Source organism: Colossoma macropomum, unplaced genomic scaffold (genome assembly GCF_904425465.1).
Source record: "Colossoma macropomum unplaced genomic scaffold, Colossoma_macropomum, whole genome shotgun sequence".
Taxonomy (NCBI): Eukaryota; Metazoa; Chordata; class Actinopteri; order Characiformes; family Serrasalmidae; genus Colossoma; species Colossoma macropomum.
This window is the reverse complement of record NW_023494785.1, coordinates 45,146,423-45,173,269: the sequence shown is the minus strand read 5'-3', so window position 1 is coordinate 45,173,269 and position 26,847 is coordinate 45,146,423. Positions and strand designations below refer to the sequence as shown.

General features: G+C 41.3%; 1 protein-coding gene across 1 annotated transcript in view; it reads left to right on the top strand.

The window, feature by feature from the left end:
• nbeal2 (neurobeachin-like 2) overlaps nt 1–26,847 on the top strand; it is a 100,945-nt gene that overhangs the window by 54,600 nt on the left and 19,498 nt on the right. The window contains exons 11-35 of the mRNA XM_036596554.1: nt 929–1,012; nt 3,100–3,198; nt 3,363–3,767; nt 4,501–4,730; nt 6,002–6,134; nt 6,501–6,620; nt 7,647–7,992; nt 9,171–9,253; nt 9,422–9,514; nt 9,787–9,958; nt 10,549–10,682; nt 10,923–11,082; nt 11,756–11,858; nt 12,673–12,826; nt 13,055–13,201; nt 13,956–14,115; nt 15,029–15,117; nt 15,353–15,655; nt 15,752–16,174; nt 17,116–17,294; nt 18,999–19,155; nt 20,384–20,527; nt 20,983–21,312; nt 23,784–23,933; nt 25,610–25,767. Coding sequence (XP_036452447.1) covers nt 929–1,012; nt 3,100–3,198; nt 3,363–3,767; nt 4,501–4,730; nt 6,002–6,134; nt 6,501–6,620; nt 7,647–7,992; nt 9,171–9,253; nt 9,422–9,514; nt 9,787–9,958; nt 10,549–10,682; nt 10,923–11,082; nt 11,756–11,858; nt 12,673–12,826; nt 13,055–13,201; nt 13,956–14,115; nt 15,029–15,117; nt 15,353–15,655; nt 15,752–16,174; nt 17,116–17,294; nt 18,999–19,155; nt 20,384–20,527; nt 20,983–21,312; nt 23,784–23,933; nt 25,610–25,767 — 4,556 coding nt within the window. The remainder of the gene's footprint in view (nt 1–928; nt 1,013–3,099; nt 3,199–3,362; nt 3,768–4,500; nt 4,731–6,001; nt 6,135–6,500; nt 6,621–7,646; nt 7,993–9,170; nt 9,254–9,421; nt 9,515–9,786; nt 9,959–10,548; nt 10,683–10,922; nt 11,083–11,755; nt 11,859–12,672; nt 12,827–13,054; nt 13,202–13,955; nt 14,116–15,028; nt 15,118–15,352; nt 15,656–15,751; nt 16,175–17,115; nt 17,295–18,998; nt 19,156–20,383; nt 20,528–20,982; nt 21,313–23,783; nt 23,934–25,609; nt 25,768–26,847) is intronic.

Below are 26,847 nucleotides of genomic sequence, written 5' to 3'. Positions count from 1 at the left end.
CCCCTTTAAGAATGCAGATGGTTCTTTGAGTGTTCATTGTTCTGTATAGACCCACTGTCGTTACTAAAGAACCATCTTTTTTAAGAATGTCCATTTGTTGGCTGCTTAAGACTTTTGCACAGTGCTGTATACGACTTTATCCAGGCTCCGCCCACAAATGTGTTCTTTCATAGCTGTGAGGTTGGACAGATTTTACAGAACGTTGGTCAAAATCCCGTGGAAACCTAATGAGAAACTGTAGAACAGACTCAGTTTATATCACAATACCTACATTTAGAGTCAGTTATTCATTCAGCCTAATGAGAAACTGTAGAACAGACTCAGTTTATATCACAATACCTACATTTAGAGTCAGTTATTCATTCAGCCTAATGAGAAACTGTAGAACAGACTCAGTTTATATCACAATACCTACATTTAGAGTCGGTTATTCATTCAGCCTAATGAGAAACTGTAGAACAGACTCAGTTTATATCACAATACCTACATTTAGAGTCGGTTATTCATTCAGCCTAATGAGAAACTGTAGAACAGACTCAGTTTATATCACAATACCTACATTTAGAGTCGGTTATTCATTCAGCCTAATGAGAAACTGTAGAACAGACTCAGTTTATATCACAATACCTACATTTAGAGTCGGTTATTCATTCAGCCTAATGAGAAACTGTAGAACAGACTCAGTTTATATCACAATACCTACATTTAGAGTCAGTTATTCATTCAACCTACCAACATTGTACAACCTTCTATGCAAATTTTGGAAATTTAATTTGACATTTGCTGTTTTTATCGAGTCATTTTTGTTTGAAATATCAAAATACGTGGATAGAAACCTGGCTATTGTCTACAAAAGAACACATTTGTGGTCAGAGGCTGTATTAGACAGTACTCTGTGTGTCTGATCACGCTGTGTTTGTGTATGTAGGTGTGGGAAAAAGGTTCGGACTGTATCACAGTACACGCCATTGGAGTCCTCACCGCCATCATGAGCAACTCGCCGTCTGCAAAGGTATGCATACATAAACAGCTCAGCTGCTCCCGCCCTCCATCAGACCCGCCTCCTCTGACGTGCCTCTGCAGTAGCGTATCTCTGCGACCCTCTGACCCTTTTACCGTTACTAATGCGCTGGTGTTTGAAAAGGTCTGAAAGCTTGGTAAACATTCAGAGCAGAAGTGACTGGCGCTTATCTTATCTGTACTGTTGGAAGTAGTAGTACAAAAAGCCTTTAACAAGGTGGTACCGGGACATGTTAATCTCAGAAGGGGTCTGTTCTCAAAGGACTTGATAACGTTAGGGTTTTATGTTTATGTGTTATATGCTTTTTTACAAACCCCTCGCTCCAGTCATCGTGAGGCAGCACATGTGTGGGCTGTACTGGTGGAGATTTGCAAAATCCACGATTTGTATGCGAAATCTATAAACAGTGCAGGTCTATTTTTACTGTCCTGCTGTCGTAAACCAGATGATAAAAATAGAATTATAATAATAATAATTTTATCTCATTTTTATTTATAGAGCACTTTTCATACTAGTGGCAGCTCATGGTTACATTTCACCCATTTCCGTGGTTTCACAACACCCATTTTTATGGTTGCACTACACCCATTTCTATGGTTGCACTACACCCATTTCCATGGTTACACTTCACCCGTTTCCATGGTTACTCTACACCCATTTTCATGGTTCCACTACACCCATTTCTATGGTTGCACTACACCCATTTCCATGGTTCCACTTCACCCATTTCTATGGTTACTCTACACCCATTTTCATGGTTGCACTACACTCATTTCCATAGTTACACTAAACCCATTTCCATGGTTACACTACACCCATATCCATGGTTACACTCATTTCCATAGTTACACTAAACCCATTTCCATGGTTACACTACACCAATTTCCACGGTTACACATGGGGTGGGCAATATGACAATATTTTATCGTTATCGTGATAAATTATGTACGATATAATATTTTTTGCTACACTGCCCACCCCTAGTTACACAACACTCATTTCAGTGGTTTTGCTGCACACATTTCTATTGTTAAGCTACACACAAGCTAACAGTAGAAAAGAAGAAAGATGATGAATAGATAATCAACATTTGTCAACACTAACCTTAATTCAGTCACAGTTTTCTTCTTACGTTACCAGATAAACATAGAAATGCAGTGAATGGTCATAAATATGTGCTAACTCATGAAGTACGTGAGTTCAGACCGTGCCTTTCACATATAGCGGTAGTGGGAGGGAAGACTGATTGAGGGAGGGGAGAGAACTCTGAGAACTTGGCCTGGAGTTCTGCCTGGAGCTAGAAGGCTGGACCCCCCTTTTTTGTTTTAACTGTGGTAGGACTGAAATAGCACTGAGGAGCAGGGAGGAGATAAAGTGGTGGTGGGAGTTGTGAAAACTTCATCATGGCAAAGAGAAGGAAGAGATGGACGTTTATAGGGTGACAGATTGGAAGCAGGAGGGTTTTCAGGCATGATCCTCCCCCCAAACTTCACTTATTCCATTTAATTTTTCCTTTTGTTGTACAGTATTCAGTGTGTGAGATGTAAACAGAGTGATTCAGAGTGGTTTGGTGTGAAATGGTTCAGATGTCTTTACAATGGTGGTGATAGGAACCAGGGGTCGCCATGACTACAACACAGATATAGACATTTTATTTACTATCCAGAACCACCAGTGAACCTACACGAGTCTTCTGAGTTTATATGGAATGTTGATGATGGAAAATAGTGGAAAATCTGAAAAATGAAGACCTTTGCCTTAGAACACCCTTTTTGTATCCCTCCACCTTGGACAGATAAAATAAATTGATTAAAATATGTTTTAGGCCTAAACTTTAGCGCAAAACTACCATAAAACAGTGTCTCAGTCATCAGGCAGTGAATTCATAACCATTTCATGTAGGAACTTTCTGTGAGGGAGCTTTTAGAGGTGGACGTCTGGTTCCTATCACCACCACTGTGAACAGTTCTGACTCGGTAAGTTTATCTAGAACGGAGCGTTTCACACCAAACCGTTTAATTATGCAGAAATTTTGAAAAATTGGTGGAGTTCCCCTTTAATGTGTGTTTGCTCTGCAGGAGGTGTTTAAGGAGAGAATCGGCTACTCTCAGCTGTTTGACGTTCTGAAGAGTCAGGGCCAGCCCACCAAGAGACTCCTGCAGGAGCTGATGAACATGGTGAGGGGAACCTGAGTGTTACACTGTCGCCTTAACGATGACCCAGCCTGAACTCATTTCACCTCTCCCTCTCTCTCTATCTGTCTCTCTCTCTCTCTCTCTCTCTCTCTCTGTCTCTCTCTCTCTCTCTCTCTCTCTCTCTCTCTGTCTCTCTCTCCCTCTAGGCAGTAGAAGATGATCACTCTCAGTCTCCTCAGTGTGGGATCAGTAATGTCCAGCCGTTACTGCTCCTGCTGCAGTGGCTGCCTGAGCTGTCCTCTCGCTCTCTGCAGCAGCTGGTCTCCCAGTGGCTGGCGGCCGTATGCCGGGTTAGCCTGTCGAGCCGCACTGTGGCCGCGGAGGCCGGCATGGTGCGCCACCTGCTGCACGTGTTGTCGGAGCCTCCGGAGCGGTTGGACCGGCAGTGCGTGGATGCCCTGCTGGGCCTTCTGCAGGACCTGGGGTCCCTCTCCCTGCGGCCCCCCGAACTGAAGAGCCTGCTCAAACTGCTGAGGACGGACCCTGGTGCCCCTCCGCACCCGTACACCGCCCGCGCCATCAGGGTGCTGTCCGCCATGGCCGCCAGAGGGGTAAAACTGCACTGTGTGATATTTTAAAGGCCAATGTCACAGAATTTCCAAAATTCCTGCATAATCCAGTGATTAAGATGTAAACAGAGTCGTTTGTAGTGGTTTGGTGTGAAACACCAAGTCAGAACTGTTCACAGTGGTGGTGATAGGAACCAGACGTCCACCTCTAAAAGTTCCCTCACAGAAAGTTCCTACATGAAATGGTTATGAATTCACTGCCTGATGACTGAAACACTTTTATGAAGATTTTGGCCTTAAATTACAATTTAGGCAAAGTAAGGAAAAATAAAAGTATCATCATCATTATTATTGTAGTGTTAGTGATAATACACTTTATTTATATGAAGTTTGGACCCTTATGTTAGAGTATAAACCATTTATATCACAACTAAATTCACTATGATGAGAAAAGATGTCACAGAACTTGTTCTGATTGGATTAATTGCAATGGAATTTGGATTTTCTGTTGTTTTGTTAAAAAATCAGTAATCCCATGTGACCAAAATTGATTGATCAATTAAGTCATAAAATCTCACTTTGTAGCCATATGATTCAGTCTTTATGTAAAATTTCTTATGATTTGTGCTCATGGACCAAAGCAGATTGAAATTAGAGACACATTAATGGGGTCAGCCCTGTAATATCAAACCTTCACCAAACATACTAAAGTCACAGAGTATATTACCACAGTCACGTTATGGTATTTTGTGTTATGCAGCCGTACCGCGGGGAGAGAGGGAGCAGCGCCCTGCAGTATTTTGACCTCACGCCCCCCATGGCGGGCATCATGGTGCCCTCCATCCAGCGCTGGCCGGGCAGCGGGTTTGCCTTCCACGCCTGGCTGTGCCTGAACACTGAATTCCCGCCTCAGCAGCAGCAGCAGCACCACTCCGAGTCCCGGCTCTCCGCCCCCGAAAGCACGCTCCGCATGACCAAGGGTCCGCGCCGCAAACAGCTCTACAGGTGGGCGGGGCTTAGCCTGTGCACATGCGCAAATATTACATTTAATTCATTTTTCTTGATGTGGAGTTTCAAAACATACCACTCGCTCTCCAGTTCATACGTGTGGAAACAAAGCTGCTGTAAAAATCATCATGGTTGTGACGTCAGAGCCATGAATGCATTTACATTCATACCTACAGTAGCCCCGCCCATTCATGTTAAAGTGATAATGCTGTTAGTGCAGACAGGCTTTTTGAACAGGGCATGATATAGGACAGCCAATCAATAAAGAGCTCATTTGCATATATCAGCCTTAAAGTCATAGTAACAACATTAGGTGGATGTTAAAATGTTTTAAAGAACTAAAAGTTTTTCTGTGTTGACCAATCAGATCAAAAGGAAGGCAGGCCTTCCGTGATGTTTGCGGTTGCTAGGTTACTCTGAACCGTATGATTTTTAACAGATAAAAAAAAATTAGCAAATCATATTAACAAAAATCAGCTTTTACAATTAGCACCACACTTGCTAGTTAATAGTGGCTCATTTATGTGCACACAATAAAGATTTATCTTTTATATTTACTAGCTATATAGCTAATAAAACTGGTTGAAAGTTACGACACTACTGTCGCTTAGCAACAGGGAGACGCCCAAACAAAGAGAAGCTGGAAAATAATTGTGTAAAATGAACTACGGCTGTTTTTCATAAATAAAAACACACAAACATTACAAGTGGAACTTACAGTCCACAATTCTCCATGTGTAAGTAAAATATTTGGACGCATATTTTTATATAATTGAAATACATTTCAAACACTTAATTAACCAAATATATATTTTAAAATACATTTATTATAAAATGTATTTGGAAATATTACACATAGAAATGTCCCATACAAAAATGTATTTTTCAAATCCATCTGAAAATGTATGAAAATATCCAGAATCCTGTCTGATGGTCTTCACTGTCTGAAGCGAGTGTTGTGGGTATTGATACTCTGTGAAAATGCAGTTATGATCTGATATCTTGTTTATGTGAAATACATTGTGTGTGAGAGTCTGATTGCAGACGTACATGGTTAATGTAAAGTACAGTGCAGATCACAGAAGTCAGAACGTTTAGGTACATCTGTAACCTTCACTACACACTGAACACAGACAATAACTAATACAGATAAATACGTTTTTTTGGCCATTTTCAAACATTGTAAAAATACATTTGATAAATACATTTGGAATATATGTTTTTTCCATATGGTTGATTGGTGTGTTGATGTCTTGTTGTGTGTTCAGCTTCTTCACGGCGAGTGGGACGGGCTTTGAGGCATTCTTCACCACAGAGGGGGTGCTGGTAGTGGCCGTTTGCACTAAGAAAGAGTACATGGCCGTCTCTCTGCCTGAGAACCCCCTGAACGACTGCGCATGGGTCAGTACAGTACAGTACACCCCCACACACACCTAAACAACATTGATGAAATACACACAGTGTGTAGATTACACTGCTTCAATTAATCTCTAACCTCTCTCTCTCTACCTCTGTATCTCTCTCTCTCTCTCTCTCTCTATATATATATATATATATATATATATATATATATATATATATATATGTATCTCTCTCTCTCTCTCTCTGTGTCTCTGTATCTCTCTCCCTCTCTCTATTTCTCCCTCTCTCTCTCTCTCTCTCTCTCTTTCTGTCTTTCTCTCTCTCTCTCTCTCTCTCTTTCTTTGTATCTCTCTCTCTATCTCTCTCTATCTCTCTGTATCTCTCTCTGTATCTCTCTCTCTGTAGCATTCTGTAGCTATAGTGCACATCCCTGGCCGCCGGCCGTTTGGGCAGAACTTGGTCACCATCTACGTGGACGGGAACCAGTGCAAAACAGCCCCGCTACGCTTCCCCTCCCTCAACGAGGTACGGAGGAACCACTTGTTTCAAAACAGGAACTTTTTCAGAAATGTTTATGCCGCAAGAGTTATGGCTGATTTAGCTCCTGGGTTGTAGTTCCCCATATGGAAAAATATACATTCCAAATGTGTTTATCAAATATACTTTTGCAATGTAACTTGTTAAATGTATTTTAAATGCATTTATTTGTATTTAGTTTCAACAAAAGGTTACAGGTAGAACTAAATATACATGAACTGAATGAACAGCACTGACTTTACATTAACCATGTACGTCTGCAGTCAGACTCTCACACACAATGTATTTCACATGAACAAGATATCAGATCATAACTGCATTTTCACAGAGTATCAATACTACAACACTCGCTTCTGTCCTGATAAAGGATCATTAGATCAGATTTAAAATGAAGAGACTGGAACACAAATTCATTTCTAAAGGTATCAGACAGTGAAGAGCATCAGACAGGATTCTGGGATATTTTCATACATTTTCAGATGGATCTGATAAACACATTTACATATATTTTTTATGGATCATTTCTATGTGTAATATTTCCCCATACATTAAACATAAATGAATTTTAAAATATATTTGTTCAATGTGGCAATAAATTCTGAAACGCATTCTGTGGTTCTATATAGCACCAAAAAGGGTTCCTCAGTTATTACAAGCTTGACATTGTAACAGTAGAAGAACCCTTTTCTGGTGCTAATAGAACCATTTTCAAGAAGCACTTAAACACTTAATCCATATAACGAAACTAAACCACAAAAACAGCCTGTTTTGAATTCACTGGTTTTGTGATGTCACAAAAACTCATACCCATATATCTGTATAGCAGTTTAGCCCCGCCCATTTACACTGAAGTTATAATGTTTAATGTTTAAAAATGTACTGTCTTAACATTATAAGGACCTTGGAGAAAAAAAAATAACAAGAAAAGTGAGGGATATGGGTTCTTTAACGCCGGTTCTTCAAGACTCTTCCAGGTTTATTTCAGCTCGTGTGTTTGTTTTCTTTCTCTTCCAGCCTTTTACCTCCTGCTGCATTGGTTCGGCGGGTCACCGGACCACCACCACCACCACCACCCCCTCCCCGACACTGCCCCCTCCGATGCACTCCCCGTCCGACCTGAGCTTCTCCATGGCTCCCGGCCCTCCCACCCTCACCCGCTCACAGTCCTTCCCAGCGTCCTTTGCAGCGCCAGCCGGGGGCCGGTGGGGTCCAGGCAGAGATGTACCGGTGCACACCATCCCTGCAGGGCTACAGGACACAGAGTGGGGGTCACCATCGTCACTAGGCGGCCTGCTGGCCACAGCCTTCATCTGCCATGAAGCGCTGCAGCCCACCCAGACACGCGCGCTCTATCTGTCAGGTGAGAGTCGACTGGTCACTTGGTGTCCAAAAGTACAGACAGCCTTTCCAATGAGCGATTTCAGCTGCTTTAAGCTGAACTTCTTTGTGATGAGTTAATGTGATGAAGCTCTACTGAACATCATTGGGTTGAGTAGGAATGATGAGGCTCCATTGGACACCTTTAGGATGAGTTTCTGTGATGAAGCTCCATAGAACATCATTGGGTTGAGCTGGAGTGATGAATCTCCACTGAACGTCTTTGGGATGAATTGAAATGATGAATTAATTGGATTGAGCTGGAGTAATGACGCTCCATAGAACGTCTTTGGGTTGAGTTAAGGTAATGAAGCTCCACTGAACATCATTGGGATGAGTTGGAATGATGAGGCTCCATTGGACACCTTTTTTGTGATGGTTTGGAGTGAAGAAGCTCCATAGAAGATCTTTGGTATGAGATGAAGTGATCATTGAACACCTTTTAAATGAGCTGGATTGATGGAGCTCATTTGGAACGCTTATTGGGTGAGCTGGAGTGATGGAGCAGCTCATCTTTGGGATTAGTTGGAGTAATCCAGAAGTCAAGTCAAAAGGCTTTTATTGTCATTCCATCCATGTACAAGTACACAGTGTCCAGGAACAACACGGTGCAACATGGAACAAAAGAGTACAAAGTGCAAACGTGCAGACATAAGTGTGCAAACAAAAAATTAAACCAGAAACAATACAATAAATATGATAAATAAAACAGACATTAGACACAGTAAACAGACAGGACAGTGCAGCACTGACACAGCACTCACTTCTGGACATGAGGTAGGGTTGTGGAATAAGGTGCAGAGATGTTTAACATGCTGTGATCTGTGAGTTACGCAGTCAGATAACATACATAACCACAGCAGTTACTGAGGTAGTACTAGAGTAAGCAGTGTAAACACAGTGTTAGCAGCAATGTTCCAGATAGTGCAAGTAGAGCATCAAAAGAGGTGTGTGTGTGTGTGTGTGTAGAGTATGTGTGTGGGGGGGGGTGGTTCAGATTGATCATCCAACATCAGTACCTGACCTCACTAATGCTCATGTGGCTGAATGCAGTCTAATCCTCATAGCAATGCAATGTAAAGCCTTCTCAGAAGACTAGTGGCTGGTCCTCTGATCTCTTTGGTAGAGATTCGTGAGAGCTCTTGTGTTTCCTTGTTTCAGGTCCCAATAACGTCTCCTTGTTCAAAACGGATGGAGAGCTTTCCGAGCTGTGCAGTAAACTCCTGCTGTACTACACCCCTCAGGTAGGACTCTTACAGTCGCTGCTTAACTGAGCGCTGTACGAAGCTTTTGAACAGTGAATGCTTTGGGAAATATTCAGATAATAGCTACACAGTTTGAGCACCTGGCCTTGTGTATTGTAATGACGTAGGAGTTTTGGTTCTCCACGTTCTGTGTTTTCTGTGTTCCAGGCCTTTAAAAACCAAATCTGTCAGGATCTGTCTCCCAACCATCTCTACAATGGCAGACTGACCGGTCACAGAGTGGTCAACTGGGACATCAAGGTCTGTTTGTTTTCTTGTTAACCCCGACTGCTCACATGCTCACATAGTAGAGTTTACCATTTCACCATGCAAAAGAACCCTTTAATCATGCAAAGGGTTCTGTAACTGTTCATGGTTCTACATAGACATACATTATAAAACATCTGCATGTTATATTCAGTGTGGTTTCCACCTCAGGCTCTCAGGTTTTTAAAGCAGACAGTGGACGAGAGGGTCCATTAAGTATTCTTCTGTTTGTGCCCCTCTGGTCATCTGTGGTTGTGTTTGTGTAGGATGTTCTGAACTCTGTGGGTGGGATAGGGGCGCTGCTCCCCCTGCTGGAGCAGGTGTGTGGGCTGGAGCAGAGCGAGGCTGGGGGGCAGGAAACATCGGACCTGCTGGGGCCGGAGCTGACATCCTCCAGAGGAGCGACTGGCATGCTACTGCCGCTGGGCAGGTCATCCGGTCAGTATATCCACAAAATACTGTCGTCCACTCGGTACAAACCCGCACTGCTGTCGTCCACTCAGTACAAACCCACACTACTGTCGTCCACTCAGTACAAATCCACACTACTGTTGTCCACTCAGTACAAACCCACACTACTGTCGTCCACTCAGTACAAATCCACACTACTGTCGTCCACTCAGTACAAACCCGCACTGCTGTCGTCCACTCAGTACAAACCCACACTACTGTCGTCCACTCATAATACTTCTACAATACCGTCGTCCACTCAGTATATACCCATAATACTGCCATCCACTATACTGTCGTCCAGTCAGTATACACCCACGCTACTGTCGTCCAGTCAGTATATACCCTTAATACTGTCATCCAGTGAGTATATATCCACAGTACTGTCATCCTCTCAGTATGTACCCTTAATACTGTTGTCCAGTCAGTAAATACCCACAATACTGTTGTCCACTCAGTATATACCTTTAATACTGTCATCCAGTCAGTACATACCCAGCTCAGAAGCAAAAGTCATGAATCACACCCTCTATCTCTCTTTATCTCTCTCTCTCTCCCTCTCTTTCTCAATCTTTCAGAGAGCCGTTTGGAGAGAAACAGTGTGGCTGCTTTTCTGCTGATGGTCAGGAACATGCTGAGGAACCATCAGGTCAATCAGGAGAGCCTCCTTCACTGCCATGGACCCCCCATCATAGGAGCCATGCTCAGCAAGGTAAACCTACAGACACACAAGCTATTAGTTAACTATCGGAAACAGAAGAAAGAACCACAGTGATGCCATCCATCCGTAAGTGGGAGCCCAAGAGACCATAACTGTCCCCTCACTCTGTCCATCACTCAGTCTGACGTAACACAGCTGGAACAGAATCAGCAGGTAGCGTTCTGTAAAATCTCTCTCTCTCTCTCTCTCTCTCTCTCTCTCTCTCTCTCTCTCTCTCTCTCTCTCTCTCAGGTTCCCAGCAGTATGATGGATATGAGCGTGCTGATGGCGTGCCAGTTGCTGTTCGAGCAGGTGTGCAGTGAGGGGAACAGTGCTTTACTCTCTCAGCTCTATCAGCACCTGCTCTTCGACTTCCGCATCTGGAGCCACTGCCACTTCGCCGTCTGCCTCGGTAAAACAACGAATCCCAAATCCTTTTCCTGAGTCTCCTTTGTCCCCGTGTTTTTTGTTCATTTTGTTAATGTGTCTGATCTACTCAGACCAGCACAACACACACTAACACACCACCACCACGTCAGTGTTACTGCAGTGCTGAGAATGACCCACCACCCAAATAGTACCTGCTCTGTGAGGGTCCATAGGGGTCCTGACCACTGAAGAACAGGGTAAAAGGGGGCTAACAAAGTATCAGAGAAACAGATGGACTACAGTCTGTAACTGTAGAACTACAAAGTGCACCTATATAGTAAGTGGAGCTGATAAAATGGACAATGAGTGTAGAAACAAGGAGGTGGTCAGAATGCTATGCCTGATCGGTGTATACACAATATACACATTAGTGCACCTTTCCAATGTAGTTTTTGTAACAGTATATAAGTTATGAAATAAAAGCTATGATATGTACAGCTGTACACAGACTGTACACAGATTGTCCATGGAGATCATCATGATGATGACTCAGAGGTGCAGTGACAGACCCACTGTCATCGTTCTTCTTCTCGTGAATATTGACCCGTGAACTCCAGTATCACTAATCGATTTGCAGTCTGATTGTACTGTTACATTCATAGCTCTAAAGAAGTGCGATACAAATACAAATACACTGTGTGGCTGTGTGTTCGTAGGTCATGTGCAGTATCTGTCCTCAGTGCTGAAGGAGAGTAAACTGAGGACGCGCAGGAAGTACGGAGTTCAGTACCTCCTGGACTCCATTCGCTCACACTACAGGTGAGAACACCAGCAGGTCACAGACACTCAGACAGGAGCATCCTGATCAGGGCTAGTGACGGAGACACTTCTGCACATCTTAATGCACAATTACTGTTTATTTACTGATTGTAACATATTGGAATCATGTAAAGTTTAACATTCTCCGTGAGGTCTGCATAAGCCGCATCTGTGCACAGCCAAAAACCTGATTTCCCCCAGTGTGTTAAAATCAGTAAATAAGCAGTAACTGTGGATCTGTTCACTTATTTACACTCAGAAACTCTACAACAATGTGGACTTTGACCAGGTAAGCTTTTGCCTACACTCTTAAAAAGATGGTCCTTCATAGGTTCTTTAGTAAAGACAATGGTTCTACCACTCAAAGAACCCTTTGCATGATTAAGTGGTTCTTTGCATGGTGAAAGCGTTCTTCAGATTGGTGGAAAATGTGTATGAATGTGCTGTAGATGGTTCTGTATAGAATCTTTTTGGAAAGGGTTCTACAGAGCCCCAAAAGTGTTTTTCTATTGTTACAAGTGTTACACTTTAACAGTAGGAGAACACTTTTTGGTGCTATAGAGAACCATTTTCAAAAAGGTTCTGTATAGAACCATTGAGTGTTCATGGCCATTTTCTTTATTAAAGAACGCTTGAGGCACCATCTTTTTTAAGAGGAAAGGGGAAGTTTGAAGAAAATTTGTAATTTGTGTATATATATATATATATATGTGTGTGTGTGTGTGTGTGTGTGTCTGTGTGTGTGTGTGTGTGTGTGTGTGTGTGCGCGTGTGTGTGTGTGTGTGTCTGTGTGTGTGTGTGTGTGTGTGTGCAGTGTGGAGAGGGACGGCAGTGCTCTGTCAGATGAGAAGCAGACAGTTCGGACGTCTCTCTTCACTCTACTGAATGATTACCTGCTGAAGTCTCCCAGCACTGAGGAGCTGCACAGCGTCCTGGCCTTCACTGCTGTAGCACAGGACCACCTGCAGGTACTGCACTGTCTCATTGCCTGTCTCACCATCTGTCTGTCTGTCTGTCTCACTGTCTGACTGTCTCACCGCCTGTCTGTCTGACTGTCTCACCGCCTGTCTGTCTGTCTGTCTCACTGTCTGACTGTCTGACTGTCTCACAGTCTGCCTGTCTGTCTGTCTGACTGTCTGTCTGTGTTACAGGAACATTAAAACCTCTCTCTCTCTCTCTCTCTCTCTCTCTCTCAGGCTGTGTGTGTGTTGGAGGTGCTGTATGCCGTGTTGAGGTCTAATCCTCAGGCTCTGTCCGTGCTGTTGGAGTGGGGGGTGGAGCAGCTCTACTGTCTTCTGCTCAAACCCAACTTTGGAGACGAAGCGCGAGAGAAAGTCTTCAGGGTGAGCAGAGCCGCCATCGCCCTCCTCGGCACCTCTCGCTGCTCTACGGTCACTCCACTGTCTGACTGTCACTTATCAATATTCATCATTATAGCCATTTCATTCCAACTGTAACTTTGTAAACCAGACACTAAATTTCATATTTAGATGCTTAGAGCTACAAGATTATTAAATGCTAAATAATATACCGTAATTATCTATTTATTATAGTTATATATGTCATGTCAATTTATCTGTCCCAAGATTTGAAATACAGTACATTCTGGATATTAATTTTTATTAAAGCTTCCTTTTAGATATTAATTTTATTCTGGGTGGTAGTTTTATTACAACTTCTTCATGTTCTGCAGCTTTCTCAGTCATTTTAGAATTTTCTGTAGTTCTATATGACAATATATATTGTTATCATGATAAGTTATGTCACAATGCAATACAGCATGTTTTTCAGAACATTTAGTGGATATCGTCAGTACTCATCAGTACTTGTTTCATTATAAAGAGAGCAAAATTAGTCCTGTTTAACTGGATTTAGTGCCAATTGTTGAATAAAAATCATTGTAATTATAAATATATAATGTAATATATGGAGACATATAAATGTAATATGAATATAAATATGATATACATGCAGTTTAAATATAAATAAAATATCTTGTAGTATCATGATAGTTTTTGCCATATTTCCAACAAACCAAGCAGTGTGTTCTCAGTGCCGTACGGATCTGAATCCTGCCTTTATGCCGCTGTGCTGCAGATTCTGTATAAAGTCCTGAAGAGTGAACGAGTTCCGGAGCGGAACAAGCAGCGGGTCAAGCTCCGAGAGGCCACCTACCTCGGCCTCGTCTGCTTCCTGGAGGAAATCCCCGTCACCATGACGTTCATCCGCTGCCTGTGTGAGCAGGTGCTGGCCACAGGTAAACTCCTAAGAAGGGACGGTAATGTCCCTCCAAAGCCCCACCCCCAAACAAATGCAGCACCTCTCTTTAATTCCTCAGTGATTCCTCAAAAGCCCCGCCCTTAAGCAATACAGACGCTCCCTCTGTGGTCTCTCCAGAGTCCCATACAGCCAGTCCCTTTAGTGTTTCCTCCAAAGCCCCACCCCTAAACAAATGCAGCTCCTCCCTTTAATTCTTCTGTGTTCCCTCCAAAGCCCTGACCTCAAGCAATACAGCCCCTACCTTCAGTGGTCTCTCCAAAGCTCCGTCCAAACCAGTATAGCCCCTCCATCCAGTGTTACCTCCAAAGACCCACCCCAAACAAATGCAGCCAATCCTTTTAGTGTTCCCTCCAAAGCCACGCCCCCGAACCAATATAGCCCCTCCCTTCAGTGTTACCTCTAAAGAGCCACCCCAAACAAATGCAGCCAATTCTTTTAGTGTTCCCTCCAAAGGCCCACCCCCAAACCAATATAGCCCCTCCCATCAATGTCCCCTCCACAGTCCTGCCCCAAAAACAAAAATAGCCCCTCCTCCACCCCAAAACACATGCGCACACACACTGATTAAACCGAGTTAATTTAGCCGTAATCGATGGGCACAAATAAAATAATGACGTTAGCTAACATCAACACAGCCAGTTAGCTAGATAACATAAGAAGCTAGCTGGCTAACATTACCTTTGTTGGGCTCGAAGCCCAGGGTCCACTTTGGTAGCACTAGATATGCTGATTTTCTAAGCTAGCGCTGCGGTGTGAGCTAGCTGACAACGTTTCTACGCAACTATATTAGCTACACTTCTTTTTACCCCTTTTCCTGCCTCCACTTCTCCAGGTAGTAGGATGTGCTTGTGATCTTCTGGTTCATGTGCTGGTGTTTGTTTTTGGTGCAGATCCTACTCCTAACTTCAGGGATCTGTTGACGGTGGTTTACTTGTCGCATCGGGCTGATCTCTCCATCCGACTGGACATCTGTCGCAAGGTGAGTGACCACCAGGGACGTGATTTATGTCATTGTTCCAACCTGTGGTTACATTTTTCTGTTGCCTACAAATGAGACTGAGGGAAAAGTCTTGACAAATCATGCAGTTTGCTTGATATTTTGTGGATATTTCATTTGTGTAATCTACTTATCTTCTTAATACTGATTTAATGTGTTTACAATGCAAATATACATTTGAATATTAAAATTCCCAACTCCCTGCACCTCTGTGCAGCTGTTTCACCTGATTTACTCCAGTGAGGACAGTGTAAAGCAGTTGGCCCGGCAGCCTGGCTGGCAGGACATCCTCACCAAACTCTATGTCAAAGAGTCGTATGAGTCCCGAGCCGTCAGCCAGTCCAGCACCAATCATCAGACCTCCATAGAAGCCAGCCAATCCAGACCCATCCTCCGCCGGGACGACAGCGTGGTGGAGGAACCCCGGAACAACATCTTCATCCCCTACAACTCCCATCATGAGGAAGAGGAGGAAGACGAAGAGGAAGAAGAGGAGGAACCGGCTCAGGATATCTCCGAGGTAGGGCTCAGGTTGAGGAACCAAATGGCGTCATCATTTTACCAAAGCACCCCCTAAATTGGTTATGATAATTGTTTCTACTGTCTTATCATCCAGGCCTTCTCTGAGGGCTTTTCTGACTTGTCCCAATCTCCGCCTCCTGGTGGCCAGCTGAAGAACTTCAGTGACTCCCTCAACTTCAAGTCATTCGACTCAATGGAGCAGGGCAGTCGCTCGTCCTCCCTGTCCAACACAGTGGACATCCAGTCCTCCTCACGGCTGCTGGAGGAAGAGGAGGGTCTGTATCAGCCACTCTCGCCCTTCGGCACCTCGCCCTTCGAGCTGGATCTGGGTGGTCAGAAGGGTCCCCAGACACCAATGAGCAGCCAGCCAGAGACACCCTCACCAATGGAGCACAGCAAAGCCTTCCCCGGCCCCAGGCCCCGAAAGAGCTCCAGCTTGTCCAATGTTCTGGACGACACCAGCTACAGCACTGAGCCTCCAACTGCAGACACCATCTCCAACAATTCCAACCCTCAGGTACCACAAACAAACATCTCCAACAACTCCAACACACAAGTACCTTAAACCAAAATCTCTAACAATTACAACCGCCAGGTACCACAAACAAACATTTTTTTAAAGAACCCACCTGTCAGATAACCCAAACATCTGCAACTACCCTGACACTCAGGTACCCTACACAAACATCTCCAAGAACCTCCACCTTCAGGAATCCTACACAAACATCTCCAATGACTCCAACATACAAGTATCCCAAACATCTCCAACAGCTCAAACATGCAATTGCCTTCAACACACTTCTCCAACAACACCAACCCTCAGGTATTCCAGACAAACCTTTTTTAATAGAACCTCAAACCTCAGAAAACCCAAACAAACATCTCCAACAATCTCAGCTGTCAGGTGCTCTCTGTGTAGAGCACCTGACAGCTTCACCAGAACATCTTCAACAACTCCAACATAGAGGTACCCAATACGAACATCTCCAACAAAACCTCCAATCTCAGGTACCCCACACAAACATCTCAACCAACCTCATCCCTGACCCTCAGGTACCCCGAACCCACCTCTCCAACAGCCCCAACTCTGAGGTATCCCAGACAAACAGCTCCAACAATCTCAATCCTCAGGTCACCATAAAAAACATCTCCATAAACCCCAGTCCTCAGGTACCCTATACAAATATCTCAAACAACCCCAGCCCTAACATACACTACACAAACAACTACAACAACCTACATGAACAACCTACATGAAACTCGACCATCAGGTAACCCACACAGATGTCTTTAACTGCCTCGACCCCTAATCTCAACCATCAGGTACCTCACATAAGCCTCTCCAAGAACCCCAACTCTGAGGTAGCCTACAAAAACATCCCCTACAACCTCAACAACGAAATCTTATCCAATTATTAGTTATATGAATTATCACTCTCTCTCGCTCTCTCCCTCCAGCAGGCTCCAGAGGAGGAGTTGTGCAACCTGCTGACTAACATTGTGTTCAGAGTGTTGTGGAGCGGCGCTGAAGGCTGTGAGGACGCAGTGTGGAGAGAGAGAGGACAGGTTTTCTCTGTTCTAACCAAACTGGGCTCATCTTGCCAACTAGTGCGGCCGCCGGACGACATCAAGCGCAGGTCAGATGCTAAAACACAGCGATCCTTCACATTACTGTCCATCCTTCACACCAATATCTGTCAGAGTGACTGTGTGGATCGTATGAACGTTATAGAGCTTTTTAAATGAAACAGTAGAAGCCATATCGCCCCCTACACTTCCTGTAGAGTATTACAGTCTGTCAGAGTGACTGTGTGGATCATATGAACATTATAGAGCTTTTTAAATGAAACAGTAGAAGCCATATCGCCCCCTACACTTCCTGTAGTGTATTACAGTCTGTCAGAGTGACTGTGTGGATCGCATGAACATTATAGTGAGCTTTAGTTATTAAGTGAAATTTCCATGATTGTCATTGGCTAATCATTTTTGTTGACTAAGCTTTGCAGTCCTGTGTTTGAAGTCTCTGCAGTCATAGGGTTATTCTTATTATATTATAAACATCTGTTTGATGTGAAACATCTGGTTGTGAGTGTTGCCAGGATTCTTTAAGTGCTCGTCCTTCTCTCCTGCTGTAGTTCTGTTTCTGTTTTTGGCTTTGGGGTGTTGGTGTATGAGGAGTATAAAGGGGTAAGAGCTCCAGTCAGGCGTGATAAACCTCCTGATTGTCCACTCAGAGTTTAACAGCAGCCTGTTTCCTGTTGGAGCCCTGGTGAATAAAGCTATGGCCAGGGGTTTAATCTTGTGAACACTTATTCAGGAGGTGATTTCATGCGTCATGAAATCTCACAATCTACCCTGATCTTGTTCTTTTTCATAATTTCGGTACAATTAAGAATCACTTCTAAATTCTAAAAACACCCCAATGTAACAGGAGGGAGTATTTAGACAGTAGTAAAATATATATGATAATCAGTTAATCAATCAATCAATCAACGTTTATTAAACCTCAGAGACCATTGAGGGTGACCCTCATTTACAATGATTGATAATGTGTGAGAACACATCAAATAATAAAAGTAAATTTAATAATAAAAATGAATCAAATCAGGTCAGCATATTAAAAAATTAAAAATTAATAATAAAAATACATAAAACAGTAGAAAATATAAACAATAATTAAAGCATAACTGAAATTTAAAGTTAATAAAATCAAAAGAAAGTCAAAAATAAAACAAAAGGAATTTAAGATCAGAAAGGAAACAAAAATGAATTAAAATGATTGAAATAATAATAAAATAATCATAATTGAAACAAGATTTAGAACATGAGTAATAATAAATAAACAAATAAATAAATGGGGAAAAAAAATAAAAACAAATAAGTAAATAATAAAATATCTAAAATAATGACAATAAGACAAAAATAGTAAAATCAAGTAAAACAATAAAATCAAATAAAAACAATACACCAAGCTTTTTTGTTTCTATATTTGAAAAAATATATTTTAGCCATAAATTAGAACATACTTTATTGATTACCACTATATTTTATAATAGTGCCTAGAAATGATGAAATGCAGCTGATGATGTACGTCTGATTCAGATAGGAAATACCCTATAAATGATGATTTTGTATATATTTAGCTTATTACTATCTCTATTAATTCCTTGTGTTTTAATAGATAAACATAATCCTTCTAATATTTAAGACCTGAACACTTCTTTGTTTTTCTGTGGGAGTGCAGTTTGAGCTAATTCAGGAGTGTATAGTCTATATATTTGCTGTGTATATGAACTTATGCACTAACCGTGTATATATTTCTGTGTATGTGTTTGTTTTAGCCTTTTGGAGATGATGTTGGAGTCGTCTCTGTCTGATCTGCGGGACTCTCAGGGATTGGCTCTGCCCCATATTCCCTCTTTGCTCCGCCTCCTCAGACTGTTACAGGACTTCCTATTCGCTGAGGGAACCGACAATCAAACTCTTTGGAGTGAAAAGGTAGAGAATACATAGAAATGTACACTTTTAGATGAGGCTTGTTTGGACCAAGAGTGCAAAGATCAACCGATATATCATTTTGCCGATAAAACTGGCTGATATTTGCTGAGATTTGCCCAAAAAATCTAATTTGCACTGTGCTGGAGCTACGAGGCTAATATAGTAGAAGTCAGTAGTCATCCAAAGTCTCAAATTTTCATACGCTTCCTTCAAACAGTATCATTAAGCTACATTATCTACATTTTTAAAAATAGAAATGTGTAAAATTAGAAGTGATTTACATATTTCAGTTCAGAATAGAGCTGTGCTATCGGCCACATTACTTAACAAAATTACATGCGTACTGATACCAAACTGCGCTAAGGAAAGGAAGTGATTCAGCTTCAGTGTGTGAGGTGTAATCAGAGAGACTCAGAGTGGTTTGGTGTGAAATGGTTCAGATCTCTTTACAGTGGTGGTGATAGGAACCAGGGGTCGCCATGACTACAACACAAATATAGACATTTTATTTACTATCCAGAACCACCAGTGAACCTACACGAGTCTTCTGAGTTTATATGGAATGTTGATGATGGAAAATAGTGGAAAATCTGAAATAATAAGTTTTCTTTGGGGACTATTTTGCCTCACAGCGCCCTGCATGTATCCCTCCACCATGAATGGAGTTTAAGTTCTCCAAACTATCATAAAACAGTGTCTCAGTCATCAGGCAGTGAATTCATAACCATTTCATGTAGGAACTTTCTGTGAGGGAGCTTTTAGAGGTGGACGTCTGGTTCCTATCACCACCACTGTGAGCAATTCTGACAGATATAGCAAAAAATATTATATCACAATACTTCAAGATATTATCGCGATACACTATATGCATCACAATATTTCGTTTTTTTGGTTTTTTTTTTATATGACCTGTAGTGCCACATATAAAATAATGATAAACCTACAACTACGATGAATTTTATTCAGTGTTTTACAAACTGCACTAAATCCAGTTAAACAGTATAATGTTATGATCAAACTTTCTAATGAAACATGTATTAGTCAGAGTTCTGTAAGTACTGCTGATGTCCACAATGTGCTGAGAAAAACATATTGTGACATAATTTATCACAAAAACGGTAAAATATGAGCATATCGCCCAGGCATCATTTTGGGGTCATTTTGCCCCTGTTATGTTGAATGTGGGGTGTTTCCTGGTTGTTCCTGAGACTGACTGTGTGTATTTCAGATATTTGAGGGTGTGGTGAATCTGCTGGACCGGCTGCAGGCGTGGCACACCACTCCCGCCACACCTGGAGCTGCTGAGCTGAAAGAGATGGCTCAGATCGGCCTGAGGATCATCACAGGATACATACAGCAGCAGCACTCGCAGGTACGCAGCTCGCCGTGCTTCGCCACTGCTCTCCTATTAGGAAGTGTAACGGTACGTAACGTCGCCTCGCTGCGTTCTGTTCACCTCAGCTGTGTAAAAGTTCAGTTTTATGCAAATAAATCTGTCCACCGCACTGCGTTTAGCCAATCAGGCAAAGACAGACTGGTCTTCATCACAGACGGCAAACATAACTTTCTCCGAGATCCGAGAGCGGAAACTACGGCACCCTTTACCCTCTCTTATTAACGAATTACCAGGCTGCTTGTAAACATGGCTACTGATTTGTAACTTCTGATCAGTGATTAGTAACTTTTGAATGATGATTCATAACTCTTGAACAGTGATTCATAACTCTTGAACAGTGATTCATAACTCTTGAACAGTGATTCATAACTTCTGATCAGTGATCAGTGTGTTATTGATCAGTAGTGTGTGCTCTCTGTGTCTGTGTGCAGGTGTGTGTGATGGCGTGTGTAAAGCTGCACAGTCTGCTGCAGACGGTGTTGTGTCTGTCATGGGAGGAGGTTTGCTTTCTGCTGGGGCGTCTGGGGGCCACGCTGTGGCCCGCGGGGGCCGACAGCGACCGGGTCAGTAACTCGGGGGCAGAGGCTTTGCTGAGGCCACTGGTGCCTGTGGTGCGGACGCTGCTGGACCAGCACGCCGACCCCACCAAACTGCAGCAGCTCCTGCCCAGCCTGCCCCCAACAAACGGCAGTCCGACGTTCGCTCAGGACCTGCACAGATACTGCAGCACCGCTGAGTGGCAGCTGTTCTACCACAACCACGTGAGTCCACACACACACACACACACACACACACACACACACACACACACAGGGATGTGTTGGTATTACTGGACCAAAATATTACCACTGTCCTGTGAGCAGCTTCATCAGCTTACTGGTTATTCGGATTTTCCTCGGATACAAACACTCAAGCGGTTTAGAGCAGCTCTTTTTGGATACATGGCAACCCTCTTCCCTCCATCCAGAGACTTGAAAAGAGAAGTGACACAATAAGTCGAAGCAGCCGTGTCACAAAATGAACCAATCACGCTGCCCCACATGCAGCACTGGGAGTGGATAGCTTCCACATGTGCAGCAGACCCAGCATAGCTTCATAACTCTAGAAAAAATGGTTCTATATAGAACCATGAACAATTAAAGAAACTTTTGCATGGTGAAAGGGTTCTTCAGCTTGTGCTATATATAGAACATTTTGAAAATGGTTCTATATAGTACTCAAAAGAGTTCTTCTATTGTTACGATGTCAAGCTTGTACCAATATAATAACCCTTTTGGGTGCTATATAGAAAACTTTTCAAAAAGGTTCTGTATAGAACCATCTACAGTACATTCTCCATCAATTGGAAGAACCTTTTCATGATGAAAAGAACCCATTAATCGTGCAAAAGGTTCTACTGTATAGAACCATTTTCTTTACTAAAGAACTCTTGAAGAACCATATTTTTTTAGAGTGTAGTTAAAGAACACTGTGTATTCTAATAGTATTTACTCTAGTCACTAATAATAAAAATGTACATGTAGATAAAAACCTGTCCACATACATATGAAAATATATATCGCTGTTGTCGGAAGAAAACCTCGTTTTTCAGTTTTTTGACATCATTTTAAAAAGCCTGCTGTCCTTTACACTGGATGTAAATTTCATGAAGAATGGACCAAAAGAAACGGCCCAAAATGACATGGTACAAAATTCTGGTTCCATTGACTTACATTAAAAGTAAGGTAGGTTTTTTCCTTCTCCTGTAAAGTCACCATACAAGGTTTTCTTTCGACAACAGCATAATATATAACATACAGAATATTGTTGTATTCAGTTGTGTGTTAAATATACAGATTATGTATGTACAGAGTGCAGTGAGGACGGTAAGTACAGTTTACAGTGTAATAAGTATATATTTCATCTTCTGCTTTGTGGACAAAAATGAATTAGCCACGTTTGTCGCAGCCTCTTTTCATTTTCTTAATTCATATTCATTTTCGTAGCTTCTTAGTGGTCTAGGCTCCAGTCCAAACCCTTATAAACGTTTCTTCGGTGTTTGATTGGTCAGATAATTCATGCAGTGGACGCTGTGTTTGTTTAAAGTGGACGCTGGCTCTTCATGCTCGTCTGTGCTGTGGTGATGGAGTCCGTATTTAGATGAAAGCCACCCATGCGGTGCCAAAACAAGACAGAGAAAAGTGCTGATTTATTTGCAGCATCTCTGTGCTGGAGAGCGAAATTAAACACACTGTCTGGCGCGCACCCTGCTCGGAGGATTTATACATGGCTGGACGACAGTTTAAACCCATAAATCTGCTCTGTTTGGACTGTTTGGATAAACAAATCACTCATTATATCAGCTCACCATTCCCCTGTGGGTGTGTGTGTGGGTACCAGGTTTATGCAGCATTGTGGGGACCAAAATTTGTTTACACACTGACGTTGTGGGGACATTTCTTCCACAATCTGGTCCCCATAATGTAAATCATTAAATTTTAGGGTGAAGACATGATGTAAGGTTAGGGTAAGAGTTGAGGTTTGGCTAGTAGTAGTTATGGTTAAGGTTTGGGTAAGTTTCCAGGAAATTAATGGAAATAATGTCCCCACAGCTCACAGAAACAAACATTTGTTTGTGTGTGTGAGTACACTGGAGAGGATGTGTGGTGTATTACATTTTTTTGGTTTTATTTTTAAATATGCAATTGGTAACATTTAGACATGCCTATTACATCAGGTGATGATACAGTGTAAATGGTTTTGAATGATTGTCCCGAACTGGTTCAAAGTCAGAGCTGAAAACACATTTGAGATTTTAACTGATCTTAGACTAAAACCCTTTAACTTTGAGTGACCCTATACCTTAATTATGTTTATTTTATTAAAGATAACGATTGAATATTCCAAGACAATCATAACAGTATCCAAACTTTACCAAATGTTTCAGTGGTGAGACTTTGTGACGATTGGTGATGTTCCACACTGATTTTCAGACTTTGGGACACATTTGCTTCAAAACAATGGGGCATGGCTACAATAATGCTCCGTCTACATATGAAAACTCTTTATTATTTATTCTGTTTATTTATTTATTTATTATTTATTAAATAAATTTATTTTTTCAACTTCACTTCAAAAGTAATCTAAATAAAACACTGAAAAATACAAAAGAAAGATATAATATGATAGGACAGGTTTGGAAATAGTGAAAATCACTCACTGTGAGTTTAAATAAAGTGTCTTGTGTTTGTAGGTGGGACCCACGATGCAGCAGTATGAGCTAGACACGTTCGGAAAGAGCCACGACTTAATGTCCAACTTCTGGAACTCGTGTTTTGATGCCCTGATGAGCACCGCCCAGAAGAGGGAGAAGGACCGAGCTGACTGCAGAGCCAAGTTTCAGGTTTATATTTAAATCTTCTCTTGTCACCTCTGACTGTGTTGTTGTAATATTTATGTTTTATTTGATTATGTGGACGCTTTGATTTATTCATCAAAGTTGTGTACAAATCTGATTGTAAAATGAGTGAAAGCAAATTTCACCCACGGTTTTGTGATCGATCAGTTTGTTCTGTTCAATCTAATCAGTTGTAAGAAAAACTACATATCGTGATGCTGTGTGTCGTGAATGTTTCTTGAAATATAGTTATACTGTGTCTTTGCTGTACCGTTCGCCCTTAGTGAAAAATAAACAGTATGTTGCATTTATTTATCACTATCAACTATGGATTAAGGCTATAGCTAGCTAGGCTAATTTAGCCACTGTTTTTAGCTACTGCTAAAGCTACAGTCTCAAGGCTCTTAAACAGAGGGACCTGTTAGCTTATAATAGCAAATCCAATTATTGTAAAGGATTGGGTTCTGTAATATGTTTCTATGTAAAATATCAATTAAATGTTTGTCAGTATTGCTAAAAGAAGTCTAGTTTCATTAAACAGCCTCATGCACTGCCTTGATTGTGATTCCACAAACGTTAGTGATAATTAGGGGTTGAAGCTCCAAAGGTGTTGGATTCCTATTGTCTTAGCTCAGATTCACATAAATTACTGTTCAATGCTAAAATGAACTGTGCTGTCCAAACCATGAGGCCTACAGATATGAAACTTGGTCCCTCCCACTACGTGAGATGAGTCTGATTGGCCTTTAGGGGGCACTACAGTGTTGTGTTTTTGACTCCTACACTGTAAAGCTTACAGACATAATTCTGCTGATTTATTGGCTCATTTTAAACCAAAATTCATCCAAAACTCAAGACAGTTCTCCCAGAATATTTTTTATTTGTTTTGCATTTTTTTGGATTTTTCTATTGTCAATTGTCTGAAAACAGCCAATTTCAGTCTAAGGAGTTTGATCTGATCATTTCAAAATTAGCCTTGCGATAATCTCTGGCATCTCTAGGTAAATAATTCTCAAAAAAAAATGTTAATCATTGTAACCATGGCAATTATTGAATTATTGATTATTAATACTGAATTAAATTACTAAAACTCAAAAATTCTTAGTCTTATCATCTCAAAATTTAACTCATTTCATCAAAGTCTGCAGCTTAGTTTACCAGTCTTAGTGTACCAGTGTCTAAATGTCAATCTGTATTAAATGTGATCAGCCTCTCTCACTGTTCAATGGCTTTGCTAAAATATTAACTATTTACCTTAAATTTTTAAATTAATGCACATAAAACTTAAGTGCTGACAGCTATGCTAGCAATCTAGCTGGTTATCCATGTAATGACAGGAAGTGTTCATGTAAGTGGTAAACTGGTACTAATTTTCATGAACAAACGAGTTCAACATACATTTAAAAGGAAGTTTTCCCGCTGTCCTTGCAAACTGGCTCTGCTCTGCCTGTGATGTAGAGGCTCATGGGAACTCAGATCTGAGAACGATACACTGGTGCATCCTCAAAATTCGGTTCGAAAGAAGGTCTCATCTCATCAGTGGGACATTTGAAGGTCCCAGAGCATATTATTTATCATCTGTCTGTGAAAAGTCCCCAGTATTAGACCTCATTGAGCTGATGAGCGCTTGGACCCCGCAGATTGCCACTCATGGCTATATGTGTGTTTGTGCTTGTGTTCAGGAGCTGATCGTGGACCCCTTCGTGAAGCGAGTGCGCAGTGAGAACAGTCGCTATATGAGTGTGCAGAAGCTGAGTAACAGCCAGCAGGGGGTGGTGTGGAAACACTGGAAGTCACTGCGCAGACTGCTGACCAGCCAGAGAGGAGCTTGGGCTAACAGGTCTGTCCGCCTAACAGTGTCTCCTCTACAATCGATGTCATAAACTAATCGTAAACAAAGCTTCTGTTCTTCATCAAACCACAGTTTGTTCACTGTTGCACGGTGCTTCTGTTCTTATTCCTGCGTTCTTTATGTCGATCAGCCTGTTTTCTGCAGATGAGTAAATATAACATGCAGATGTTTTATATTAACAAGCAAGTTAGCATAAACATGAATTAACACAGTACAAACTACTTGTCGAAAGCTATTTTTAGATGATCTATTCAATATTTTAAGGATTCTGTGAATAAAATGATAAATGCTGCGCTGTTATTATCCATGTACGTTTTTTTTTTTGTCAAAAACTCTGCCTTGAGATTTGACCTCCACTTTTGGAATGTTATGTATTCCAGATATTAATTTAATTAGAACTTCATTCTTTAATAACTCCATTCGTTTTTAATTGTGATGTGCTGTATCTAATTTCAATATATATTTTTCATTTAATGACAATTTCAGTATGTAATTTCATTTAATTTCAAATGTAGGAAAATTTTCAATATATGAAAATATATTATGTATATTTTATTTATATATTATTTTATTTATATTTATTTACTATTTTAATTACAACAGGAATATAGGAATATTTGCAACATGAATAAATTTTATTTCAGATTTGCAATATGTGGTTCAATATAAATATAAACTCAAAGGAATATTTACAGTATAGGAATTAAATTTAGATTCAAATATAGGAATATTTACAATATGAGTTCATTCAAATTCAAACATAAGAAAATGTGTAATATTGAAGTTAGTTTTAAATACAGGATAGAAATATGTACAATACTTAAATTAATTAAAATTGAAATATAGAATTTGTACAATATATGAATTAATTTAAATCTAAATTTACAATGAGTTTCCTATTTCCAGTTCTAGTTGTCGAGAACCATTTTCAAAAAGTCTCTGTATAGAACCATATACAACACATTCTCCATCAATCTGAAGAACCATCTCACCATGCAGAGAACCATTTAAGCATGCAGATGATTCTTTGAATGTTCATGGTTCTATACAGAATTGTTGTTTTTACTA